Below are 13,780 nucleotides of genomic sequence, written 5' to 3'. Positions count from 1 at the left end.
CTTTAAAATATCTTGTCCACTAATGCCCACTCTTCTTTTTATTCATTTATTATCTCTTTATTTGGTATAAGAAATGGGAAGAAATAAGCATGTTAGTAAATATATTTTATAATATAATATTTTATACTTTATAATATATTTAGTAAATTTAAATGATTATGGCAATCAACATTTTGGTACTTTTGTTGGAATCTATTTGGAAAAAACAGTCAAAAAATTTATGCACCCAAACTTTGAAAGTCTTGTTGTTTCTTATAGTCCTGACAGATAAAAACATAAAGGAAAACAGATTTCTTTTCAAGTGATCCAAAAATGTCATAAAATTAGACGTAACCCCAGGTATTTGGGTCAAAAATATCCAATAATGCAACACTTCCTATTTCTCTTCTATACCTCTTGATAGCCTTTTGAAGCACATGAGACTTCACACCCATCAATGTACTTGGCTCTCGGTAATTTCTCAGCAGGCACAGTAGAAATGGTTGATAGTTACAAGCAGGTGTTGCTGACAAGTCATGTTTCTCATTTTTACAGATGCATTGTATTCTATCTCTGCCATCTCCTTTTTCCTTTTATAGCTTCTGAAATTGTGTTTTGCAAAAAGTCACTTGGCTATCTTCACATAGTTTCCCTGTTACAATAGGTAAATGTCAAAAGCAATCAGAAGCAATATCAGCCTTCGATTGTATTCCCGTAGGTCCTACAGCAGATAATAACTTCTCGCAATATTTTCTTAATGTAAATGGAAACAGATACTAACTCAGGCAAATGATCCCTCCTGAGCCAGCTGTCCTTTTCAATATGCTATCCAGATGATTACATGAATATTTATTGACTCTTTAGTTTCTCACAGAAGTCAAAGTTCCACTAACACGGTATATTACATTTTAACTTGAAATACTATAATTTTGCATGACTGGATAAAACTAAATAGGAAAAGAACTCCAAGCAAAGTGTTCAGGAGCTATATTTTCAAAGCATATATTATCTTGGAAACAAACTGCAGTGTGACCTCTGCATAGCTAAATAAATCATGTAAGAATTTCCTTACTTGAAAAGTGAGACCATACTGCATAAGCCCTATGTTTCTTATCCCAGTATTGCACATTTTAACTTAATTTGGATTTCTGCTGATATGCGTTTTCTCTCTTCACTTATTATATCTTAAAGCATATTAACTATGTTTTCACTGTTACTAGGCAAACATATCTCCATAGTAATTTCACATGTGACTATCATCATAAAACATTTTTATTGCTGTAGCTGAGAAATGAAAGAGAAATTTAAAAATGGGCTGAAGAATCTCAAAATGTGTTTTATTGTCTGCAGTGAAATGTCAATTATACTGTCTAAAGGGAAGAGAGCCAAACTGAAAAGCACTTCACCAAAAAAGAAATAAGAAAAGCAAAAAAGAAAAGAAAAAATATGCAATATCATTAGTCTTTAGGGAAATACAATCTGAAACCAAAATGAGATACATTATACATCTATTAGGGTGACTAAAAGTAAAAAAAAATACCTGACAATAACATAAATTGGTAATCCAAAATGGTACGGCAACTTTAGAAATCAGTACCATGACTCAGCAATCTCACTCTTAGGGATTTTCCCAAGTGAAATGAAAATCTATTTTCACACAAAAATCTATATGGAAATGTTTACTGCATCTTTATTCATAATTTCCAAGAGCTGGGAATAACCCAAATGTCCCTCAACTGGGAAATGGATAAACAGACTATGGTATAGTCATACAATGGAGTACTACCCAGCAATAAAAAGGAACCCACTACAAATAACATGAAATAACATGGATGAATCTGATAGGCCTTATGCTAAGTGGAAGAAGGCAGACTCAAAAGGATACATACTCTATTATTCCATTTATTTAGGAAAAGGCAAAATCATAGGGGCAAAAAACAGATCCGTGATTACCAGGGACTGGGAATGGGTGGAGGGGTTAACTTCATTAGGAGGTCAGTACATAACTATATACATTTATCAAAACAGAACTGTAAACTAAAAAGGGTAAATTTTACTGTATAATTCAAAAACGGGCAAAAAAATGAAAAAGCAGGAGGAGATAAAGAGGTTTTGGAGGGAAAGAAATTGAGATAAAGAAAGAACTAATGCCAAAAATATAATATTTAAGAATAGAGATAGATGCTGTATTATTTTATGGGGTATATAAAATAGTGCTTAAAATTTAGCCAAATTAAAAAAAGAAGCCCAGAGGAGGAAAAATACTGGCAGCTAGTCCTGATACCTTATCTGCCTCACAAGCTTGGCAGGGATGTAGGTGGTGAATACAATGGCTGAAAATTTCCATGAGTATGGCAGTGATTTCCAAATATAGTTGCATATCAGAATCGTGTGAGAGAACTCATTACAAATGCAGATACCTGATCTCCAGGTTCTGGGATGGGGTCTAGTCCATTGCAATTGTGAAAAGGTGATTCTGATGCCCATGGAAACAAGCGATTAAGAGAAAGGGTGTCCAAGGGGAAATGTAGCACTGGCTCTACTAGCAATCATCTGTGGGACTCTGGACAAGATTTCATGGCCTCTGAGCTTTGCCTATAAATTTAGGGGGTTGGGATACATCATTTCTAAGGCCAATTCAAGTCCCATTTAAATGATCATATACTCTGCTAGACTTCACAAATTCAGAGAAGACAGATGGCACTGAAACTCTGGCTTCAGGAGAAGCCCTTTTGCCTGATGCCAAGACAGACACATGAAAAATTATTATAATACACTACGGTAAATGCAGAAAAATACCTGCAAGTACCAGATTCAGAGGTAGGAGAAAGGAGATAGCAAGAGGAAAGTGGAAATGGTTAGGCAAATTTTCCGAGAGGAAACTGCCTAATCTGGGTTTTAAAACATGTACAGGAATGGTTCAGGTGAGCAAGGACAGGGAAAGTTTTACTGTCATGAGTGACATGATTTGCAGGCACAGATCTGTCTATGAGATCAGCAAAGTCTGTATGCGTGGTGTGTGGGTACAGGGTGCATGATAACAACGAAACTTGGTATACAGGCAGGAGCGGAGAGATCATGAGTAGCCTTACACTGGGTGGCTCGAAATTCATCTTACAGCTAAGTGAGGAGCCACAAAAGGATTATGGGATTTAAGTGATCTCATCAGACGTTGTTTTAGCAGGAATCTATCGGTGTGCAGGGTTGTCGTGGTGTGTGTAGCGGTGTGTAGGGTGGACTCAACGATAAGGGAGAAAGGAACAAGGCTGGAGGCAGGGAGAGCACTTAAAAACCAGTAAATGCTTTAGAGTTCTTACAGTCCAACAGGGTAGGCAGAATCCGCATATGGCTATTTAAATTAAGCGACATTAAAGAAATAAAAATTTAATTCATAGTAACCACATTTTAAGTGCTCCATAGCCATATGTGGCTACTGGCTACAGTATCGGATAGTGCAGAATAGAACATTTTTATCATCTCAGAAAATTCCATTGGACAGCAGTAATCTAAATAAGGCTTTAGCAGTAGTGAGGGCCTGATGCATTCAAGTTTACATCTGGAAACATGCTTGAGTAACAGCTTGCCTTAATCTCTCAAAAAGTGACAGATGTAGCTGTGTATAAATTCAGCAAGGTGCTTGGAAACCCTCTGTAAAGCAAGGATGTTGACTGGAGTGGAGACACTCTATCAGTCTCCTTCTAGCCATGCAGTACCAGGGAGCATCAAGCAACAGTGGATAACTTGGCAACCAGGTTTTATTGTTTTCAGTTTCGTCACGTGCCTACAGGAATGCAAGCTATTTTCATCCTGACGTTCATCTGGCAAGTCTAATAGACACATGAATGGAGATTTTTAAGTTCAAATATTCTTTTTTTACCTTACAATACTTTCACTGCTCTGTGGCAGTATAAGGGCACAATCTTTCAAAATATGGGCTCCTCGTTGTTTTCTGGAAGACCCTCTCTCATGATGGATTTATAAGTTGATATTTTTATGATGAACAGCCTGAACATAACATTGAGGCTGCTTCACCTGTGAAAGCAGATGGTTCACCAGGTACCCAACATCTGGGCATCTCTGATGCAGCAAACCCTGTCTGGCTTAGAGAAACAGGATCTAGAAGGCATCAGACTGAGAAATGAAAGTGCCAGCAGCAGCTTCACTATTTAGTTATTTTCTTTGGCACAGTATAAACCTTAGGAATGCCTAGAAAAGTTGGGGTGACCAATCCCTAGAAATGATTCCTACTAAGCACCAGGAATAATTTGGTTGGAAACAAAGCCAGTTTAAATTGCAAAGTTATTGATAGTCAAATGAACAAATAGAAAGAGCTCTTAATAGGAATTGGCACGGTAAGAAGGAGGTTGGGTAAAGGTATTCCCTGAGTCTTTGGTGAAAGCTGGTTTGGAATAGAAACGTGGACCATAAAAAAAAGAAAAGACGACGTTCTAACCGGGAAAAAGTATCTCCTTATAACTCTCTTTCAACTAAGCAGAAAAGTGATGCTAAATAACAATACTACGTTCTTTTAACAACGTTTTCAAAATGGTTCTACGTGTGGAGCCAGCCCTATTAGGACCTTTACTCCCCATATTTTCTTATGTGGCTGATTGCAGGGATGAAAAGAAGAAAAATAAAATTATAAAGATTTTAATCCAATTTGAGGTCTTGAATAGACTATAAATACAAAATTGTCTTCTGCAAAAATGACCTTCTGGTTCTGAATTCACTTGAACTCTGTGGGAGAGTGACGAGCATTTTCCAATAATGGGGTGATTCTGTCCATGAGGTCTGGGAGCTCTTCTCAGTTGCAATCTCCTCTGCACTGTCTAGTGGGTAACAAGGAGCTGCACGACTTAAGCCTGGAGAAGAGAGTCGCTGATACCCATTTATGAGCTTTTAAGACAACTGATTGCTGAAGATAAGAAGACAACTACCTTCTGTTGCTGTCCAGAGAGTCCTTGACACAAGACAAAAGCTCTCCTGAAAAACGATTCCCCTGTGAAGAAAATTTATGATTCTGTGCTCCATTCAAGCAATAAGGAGAATGGTCCAGTATTTCAAGAAAATACACTGTGAGCATCCATGGAATTTTTTGATAGGTTGCCTTCTTTCTTTTCTTGAGAATAAATAAGAACAACAGTGCTTCTCTTACAACCCAAAGACCTTTAAGTTCATTAGTGCTAAGAGAGTGAAATGTTTGCATTTGTTTTTCCATTTTAGTTAATGGCTACTTCAATATTCAGATATCAAGGTATTCAGAGTTTGATGCAAATTATTTTAAAAAATTTCCTTGTCTGCTCTTAGGCAGCTGGGTTTTAATTTGGGAACAAAACTAGTCATGTACAGGATTAAAACAAAAAGGAACTGACTCAATAGGTCCTGGTCTTAGCTGTGATCCTGTAAAAAAAGAGGCAATCCAGAAGTTGTTCATTTGGAATGGAAATGGGTTGCTTTGCTAAGGGGGTTGTGAAATGAATAAATAATTTGAAGTAACTTTTTTTTTCTGAGAAGCTTGGGATACCATCCAAACCCTCTTATTTAGGATGATATGATTTTCACCAGGATGGTGCTCACACAGACGGGTGATGATTCCAGGAATAATTCAGGCCAGGATGAGGCAAATCAGAGAGCATGTGAAGGCTGGCTTCCCGGCCCCCAGAAGGCCCACGGCCTATGCAACCCAGATGCCTGTGACATGAGGGGCTGCCCTTCTCTCCTGCCTGGTGGCACAGAAGTAGCCTCCCCCATACCTGATTTCTTAATGTTCTCTACTGAATTGTTTATACAGGCTGAAAGCAACTGATGGGGAAAATTCTATTTGGGAACATTGCTCCACTTCTACTTTATTACGGTGCAATTTCTCATGCTGGGTGAGGACCAGTGGGTACACAATTCCTTCCTAAGTGATGATCTGTTGCTCTGTCTATTCTCAGTGATAGGTCTCACTACTTCTGGAAACAGAACAGAGAGGTTAGGGGCAAAGGTAGAGCAAGAGTACATTCAGGTTTACTCTTGATAAAGATAATGCTTCATCACTAGACGGATGTCCAGTTCAATTCAATCAACGTAAGTTACATGACACATTCTTAAAAACCACGGTGTCTAGAGGGATGCAGAGAAATGCCTCTGCTTCCTGCCTCAAGGAACTTAGAGTTGATTGGAGAGAAGCAAAACATAAAGACATGAAAAGTAGAAGGACAACGGCAATCATGGACAATAATAACAGATACAAAAATGGAAGAGAAGTCACAAGCAGTAAACAATGAATGGATTTACAGATGAGAATTTTCATACATATAAGAGTTAGAGAAAACTTTTGAGAGATGAGTGAGGATGCAGGCAAAGTTTGATGAAGGAGATTAGATTTTTTTAGCTGATTCTGAGACATGTTTTCTATTTGGATGACAATCTCTACCTCATAGGGTTGCTGTGAAGATATTGGGTGCTCAGCACGGTGTTTGGGTAAAACCTTGGTAGAAGCTATTATTGGATAAGAGAGGCATTTTAAGTGACAACAGGGAAAAACATCGGCACTAGGACAGGAAAGCAAAAGGTGCCTTTCAGGGTAAGTAACTAAACCTACTTAAATGGAAAGGGACCTACGAAGAACAGTTTATAAAGAGTGATTGTGTCTAGCTTATATAGGGTCCTGAATGTAAGAGAGGTGATATCATGTAGATACTTTTATCAGGGACGTTATGATCAGGGAATTGTTACAGGAAGCATGGTGCACTTTGCATCATTAGCAACTGTACTCCATTCCTACCCTGACCTCTGGCTATCTCAAGAAACAGTCACAATAAATGTGAAAAGGTTTATTTCATTTAAAATATACATATATCAGTGCAGATCATAGACACAATCTTATCTTTTCTGGATATGTAGATTTTCCCAAAGATATGAAAACATTTGCTATTCTTAGAACTTCAGTTGATTTATATTTAGAAGTCAAACATTTAGGAGGAAAATGGCATTTTGCATGGACTAATATACAGGGTCCCCCAAACCCCTGTATTTCTTCTGCCACGAAAGCACTCACATAAATGGTGTGTGTGATACTATGATGTCTCTCATGTGAACTGCTTTTGGTATAATCAAAGCTCAGAGTGAAAGCATGGTGGTATTCTAGAAATTCAAAGCAGAGATCTGTTTAAGGAGCAAGCTGGTAAAGAACTCTGAGAGGAAATCTGTTTGGGCAAACAAATAAGAAATAGAGACATGAATGAGTCACATGACTATGATTTCAGTAACTTTCCAGAAATGACTTTTGGGGATGGGACATTGATAGGTCAAAGTTTATAATGACCTAGAGACACTCAAGGCCCAGGATCACCACCAGTTACACCAATTACCTGTGCTTTTAAGGTGATCTATTAATAAGCCTCAATATGGAAGTATGAAGAAAATCCACTGCCACAACACAAACCAATGAAACAAGATGAGGCATTATTGGTTGCTGTTCAGAGGGCAGAGCTTTGTACTCAATGGCACCCTCAAATGCCACTAAAGGTTTTAGATGTGTTAAAAGATATTTACTTTGCCTTCAGGATGGTTGGGTAAAACTTGGGGAATACTGCCCCCTGGGCAGGTTGCCTCTTGCCTCTAGCAGCCTCATTTCTTTTATCTTTGTGTGTGATACAAATGTTATTTTACAAGTGCCCCACGAAGTGAAAAAGGGGGGGAAATAATGCCTTAAATTGTCTTAAATTTAATCCCTTTTTAGGTAACCATGCTTTAAAATACCATAAAAGGCTTGCAAGATAAGCTTTTGAATTTCTAGGATAAATTTTAAACTCAATAGTCTATGGACATCATCAAAGGACTATGACAAATTTATCAAGGCATTTTACTTAAGACAGCTAACACTTTCCCAGAACATCGGATTTCAGGGACGTTAGAGAAAATCAACAACAACAAAATCCACATTCTAATCTGTGCCAGACAAAGCATACCCATGAAAACAAAGATTTTCAGCACGTCTATAGAGCTGAAAGATTACTGAGAAATCAGCAGCATGCTTGCAGATAAAAGACACAGATGAGTCAACATCACCAGAACAACATGAATGAAGGAGAGATGGAAGTAGTTGTTTTCCTGTTGTTGCTCGTTAGCTCGTTGCAATGGCTGCTGTCCTGAATGTGTTCTTTTTCACAGCTTGTGTGGCTCTGCATTTATGTTTATAAATTCCTTCAATGGCTAGTAGTCTCTATCATTAATAGCCAAGCTGCCCAGGTATATCAGCCCCATAAATTCTGATATAACTTTCCTGAAAAATTACAGAAAAGGGGGATCAAGGGCAATTTTTATTTCATCACTTGTACCAAAGGCCTTTTTAGGAACCTCTGGTGGGAAAGCAGGTTTGGGGAGGAAGCACGACATACCCAGCCGGACAGGTTATAGTTCTGCAATAAAACCTGGATGTTGGGACACAGGCCTTGAGTTGGGAAGGCATGAGAACCAGCCTATTACCCCCACTACATACAGCCACTACAAAATTTTTATAGAGCAAGGATATGATCCATTCAGTGGGAGAAGGCTTCTATCCTGGGTATAGAGACCCAGCGATTGTGACAACAGAGTCAGCCACTGGGAGAAAAGGCCTCTATCTTTCCAAATATACCAATATTACCAGTTTGGGAGAAGCTTTTAACATTACTTCCAATTTTCTACAATTATCATTAATGTTGCAATGACATAGAATCTTTGAACAGGGCATGAGATTTTGCTGGTTTGTACAGGTTAGTATGATGCCTTGATATATTCCAGAGTAATTTGGGCAGTGAATAAAAAAGTATTTGCAAAATCCCCTTGGGGAACTAGGGAGAAAGGAGGAAATATTCAACTTCCCCATTTGGGAAATTCCTGGTATTTTCGCAAGCAGTGGGGACAACCAAATCAATAGGGCTGAGCCCTTGATCTTGGAGTTTGCCCCTGTGAAACTTATTCCTGCAAAGGAGAAGCCAAGCTTATTTATAATTATGCCTAAGAGTCAACCCCAGAGAATTTCTTTTGTTGCTCAGATGTGGCCTCTCTCTCTAAGGCAACCTGGCAAGTGAATTCACTCTCCTCCCCCACTACGTGGGACATAATGTCCAGGGGTATAAATCTCCCAGGCAACGTGGAACAGAATCCCTAGGATGAGCCAGGACCTGACATCATGGGATTGAGAAAGCCTTCTTGACCAAAACGGGGAAGAGAGAAATGAGACAAAATAAAGTTTCAGTGGCTGAGAGATTTCAAACAGAATTGAGAGGTTATCTTGGAAGTTATTCTTATGCATTATACAGATATCCGTTTTTAATTTATGGTATATTGAGTGAATATACCTGGAGTGAAATACCTGAAACTGTTGAGCTGTATTCCAGTAGCCTTGATTCTTGAAGGACAATTGTATAATGATATGGCTTTTACAGTGTAACTGTGTAATTGTAAAAACCTTGTGTCTGATGCTCCTTTTGTCCAGGTATGGACAGATGAGTTAAAAAATAAGGATAAAAAATAAAGAAATAATGGGGAGGGATAAAGGGTAAAAAATTGGGTAGAATGAAATATTGGTGGTCAATGAGAGGGAGGGATAAGGGATATGGGATGTCAGTTTTTTCTCTTATCTTTTTAATTTCTTTCTCTGGAGTGATGAAAAAGTTCTAAAAATGATCATGGTGATGAATACACAACCATGTGATGATATTGTGAGCCACTGATTGCACACCATGTGTGGACTGTGTGTGTATGAAGATTTCTTAATAAAAATATTGAAAAAAAAAAAGAGGGAACCACATTGGAAAAAGCTTTAGAGCCCATAGAGACCTTTGGAAATGAAGAAAGAAAATACTCTGGGGAGCCTTTTGAAAGGAGAGGCCTGAAGAGAAACCTAGCAGAAGTTGCCACGTGCCTTCCCAGCTGACGGAGGTGTTCCAGACCCATTCACCTTTCTTGCGTCCAGGTATCTTTTTCTGGATGCCTTAGTTTGGACATTTTTATTGCCTTAGAACTGTAAACTTGCAACTGAATGAATTTTCTTTTTAAAAGCAAAAGCAAAAAAAAACAACCAAAAACCCCTGCAATGACAGCCTTTGTTAAATTTATATAAGAATTTAAAATGCAATTGCCTATTACAGTTCACTCTTATCCTAGGATCTGGCTTGAAAACCACTATTTTCCCCTGGGTCTAATTTAAATGAAAAAATACTTAGTACTTTGGATAATGGGACAAATGTAATCAGTAAGCTTGCCCATTCTACTTTAACTTAAGAAAGATATTCTGTACTATAGATAAAAGGTGTCTAAAATCTGTCAACTCCCAAGCAATAGTTACACTTTTCAGGTCAATGGCTTGAAAGGATGTAGTTTGCATCTTAATTATACTAATTGACATAAAGAAAATTCTTTATTTCTTGGAGGAGAAATCTTTTGAAAAAAAAATACGTGAGACTGTGGTAAAGAGTCGTATTAAATGCCAGGCAATGAATGAGCCACGAGTCCCACCTCTTGAGTTCCCAGTTGTTTAATCATCCCACAACCATTTCACAAAGTTGTTCCCTTGACTGCTAAAGCTATGGAAAGTAACTCTTTCCCTGTCTGTAGGGTGGGGAAGTTTACATGGAGGTCTTCCAGTGCTCCCCTCTTCACCGATACATTTGCTAGAGACATAAGGTTCACAGGGAGAGTCTAGAAGGTAGCCCTTTGAGTTTACATTTTGAGGTTTTCCATGACTTTTCTAGTTACTGGATGGTGAATTCTGGGGGAGATTTGCCTACAATTCCAGCCCAAAGCCTCAAGAAAATTAGGCTGAGCTCGACTGGCTTGGAAGCTGTTTATCTGGCCCACATGACTGCTCTCACTGCTGACCCAGGCCACAGGGAGGTGGGTGGCAGGGAAGACTGTGTTCCTGGAAGGTCAGCATATGGGGAGGAGGAGCTGTCCCTCAGAGATATGTTCATCTGCTGCCTGGATTTAGTGTCCCGACTAATGGCTGGTTGAACTGACAGCTAGGGTGAACTCTGAGCTAACCAAGAATGAGCTGATCAAGTGGATGGATAATTCCTAACAAGGACAGTGGCCTAGGTGGCAACAGTAGGGACACATTTAGTGTCTGCTCTGAGCCAGTGCTGTTCTAAGCACTTCTGTGTATTAATTCATCTGACGCTCATAGCAACCCCATGGCCTAGGGTTAAGATTATCCTCTCTTTACAGCCAAGGAAAGTGAGGTCCAAAGAGGTCACATAACTTTCTCCAGGTCACACGTGAGTAAATGCTGGTACCTGTTTTCTAATCCAGGCAGTATAATTGTAGACCCAAACTGTTGATCCTGCTTCTTTGTCTAAATGTGTTTATGATCCTATCAAAGGCATAAGGTGCTTTGTCTGCCAAAGAGAAGGTTTCAGGAGCCATGGAAATAACTGTCATTATGTTAATGGTGCTGGGCATAGGATGAAATATGAAGAGAAAAATGATGACGTAAGCCCCAACACTCTTGAGTAGCTGCAGATCATACTCTTCCAGTCTCACAGACACCAAGAACCCTGGATATTTTTGAGGGTGATATGTGGCACAAGGATGGCTTTTTAACATGCATGAGGTACTGAGCATTTCTTTTCAAAATTAGAGTTAAAAAATTATGTAAGTTAAATATGAAACAGCAGCAGCTCCAGGAAACTTTTAGGTGCATGTTGCAAATTATATACTGTAGATGTAAAATTGCATCCCCATAATAGCTGCTTGCCCAGAGAGCATGGGGCAACCTGCTTTTCAAACTCCTTAAACTGCAAAGAAATAAATACATGAAGAAATAAGCCATGAAGCATCATGAAATCTGGAATATGTTTCTACTCTCCTGGGTGATGTAAAAATAATACCATTTTGAAAGCGGTTAGAATTATTCTTTTGAGGTCAGTCTAATGTCACTAGGTAGGAACAAAAAAATAATCACAAGTTAATTGTAAGCATTTGTGCCTATTATTTTCCAAATCGCTTCATATATAGATTTTATTTGCAAAAGAAAAATATTTGTTTCTTTATGCAGTGAGTGCACACACACAAATTTTCTCCTATCCATTTAGAAATAAAGCTCTCATACTTTTCATACAACTGAGACCTTAAATACATGCTTAGCACTTTCATTGTGGATTACAGTTTTTATTTTTTTTCCAGTCCTTTAGGTATCCTGCCCCAGTAAACAGTTTGAATGGCTGGAAAGCTACAAAACTCTCTGTGAACATTTTCCTCAAGTGTAAATTATTGGAAGGCTGTTTGTATAATTCATGAATATCTTTAGTCTTGTGTCCTTTTAATCTTGGTGAATTCAATGTACTCACAGAATCCTGTTTCAAGTCTATCCTTAAACACTGGATTTATTTCTTCAGTTTTTCATAAAGAAAAGGAGAAATGAAATTGTACTTTCAGATGTATATAATTTCACTCCTGCGCATATTTGCTGAGGTGTAAAGCTTCAATAGTTTTTACTTTTGAATTTGTCAAAGCTAAAGCTGAACCAGCAATGCCCTCCATTTAGTTCTGATGGTCTTTTGAAAGTATTAACTTTATCATAAACAGTGTTTTATTCATTCTCAAGAACTTGAAATCTGGAACACTGTTTAACAATCACCTCACTCCTAAAAAAATTATAAGAATTTTAGGACTACAACATAGGTGCAAATGTTATTATTTTTCCTTTTAATGCTCTCTATTCTGCTGTGGCTACTCACAATTAATTTTTTTTTGGCAAAATCATTTCAACAACAAAAAAATGAGTTGGAAGGTACCACTGATGTTGAATTCATCTATTTCTCCCCTTCTCCAATTTACTGCCATGGAGGAAGGCACCAGCATCTTTGGGCCAATGCAGTTTTTTAATGGTCTCCTAACTTATCTCATGCTTCCACTCTTGCTTCCCTCTCTCAGATTTCATTTTCCACAAGTAGTTGGACCATCTTTAAAACATGTATGACAGATTTCATCCTTCTGCTTAAAACCTAGAGTGGTTCCCATAGAATTAGACTATAATCCAAACTCCTTACCATGGCACATGAAGCCTGCCCCTCTGGCTCCCGCCTCATTATGTGTTGATCTCACGTGGCCATCCCTTGCTCACTGCACCATGGTTGTCCTGGGCTTCTTTATGGACTGTTTTTCCCCAGATCCTCTGCATTTCTGGCTTCATCTTATTGAATAGTTCTCAATCAAAAGTTATTTCCTCTAAGAGACATTTCCTGAATCACCCACAAAAAGGAACACCCCTATCCTCTAACCAACACTATCACATCACTCTTTTATTCTCTTTCCAGCTTAGAAACCAGTGAAGAGCTTTTACGGGCGGTAGGAGTGGGGGCAATGGAGAGGGGTTGCAGTTGGGGTCTTGCATTCTTCCTGAGCCAATGGTCAGCTACATCTGGCTAATCAGTGTTAAGCCTAATTTGTGCTCACAGCCTAGGATTTTCAGGCTACAGAGGGTATCTGCACCAGTCCTCTGATCTACTTGTCTAGGATCTCTACCATCAGAACAACTGAAAACAAGATCCCTCATTCAAATGCAGGCAACCTGATCACTTACTTATCGTGGATCCAGACTCAGGCCTGTTCAGGGAGCTGATGATGACAAAGCCAAAGCCTTCATTCTCTTTGCGGTGAATGACCACATCACTGGTCTGCAGGCTGTGTGAAGCAAAGCCTTCGGGGGGAGAGGCACTGCTACTGGGGGCAGCGTGGTTGCTGTTGGTGTAGGTTGCGTAGTCACTGCGGGGAGAGCTGTGGTGGGTTGATACAGAACCTGGACTCCTCCCATTCTCTGGGCAGGGCTCTC

General features: G+C 38.9%; 1 protein-coding gene across 6 annotated transcripts in view; it reads right to left on the bottom strand.

The window, feature by feature from the left end:
- Nucleotides 1–13,780, bottom strand: part of MAGI2 (membrane associated guanylate kinase, WW and PDZ domain containing 2) — a 1,430,555-nt gene that overhangs the window by 128,979 nt on the left and 1,287,796 nt on the right. For all 6 annotated transcript variants that reach the window (XM_077153531.1, XM_077153591.1, XM_077153676.1 and 3 more), the window contains one exon: nt 13,532–13,780. In XM_077153531.1, coding sequence (XP_077009646.1) covers nt 13,532–13,780 — 249 coding nt within the window. The remainder of the gene's footprint in view (nt 1–13,531) is intronic.

This window comes from Tamandua tetradactyla, chromosome 1 (genome assembly GCF_023851605.1).
Source record: "Tamandua tetradactyla isolate mTamTet1 chromosome 1, mTamTet1.pri, whole genome shotgun sequence".
Classification (NCBI taxonomy): domain Eukaryota; kingdom Metazoa; phylum Chordata; class Mammalia; order Pilosa; family Myrmecophagidae; genus Tamandua; species Tamandua tetradactyla.
Note: the sequence above shows the minus strand (reverse complement) of the source record. Positions and strands in the feature narration are given on the sequence as shown.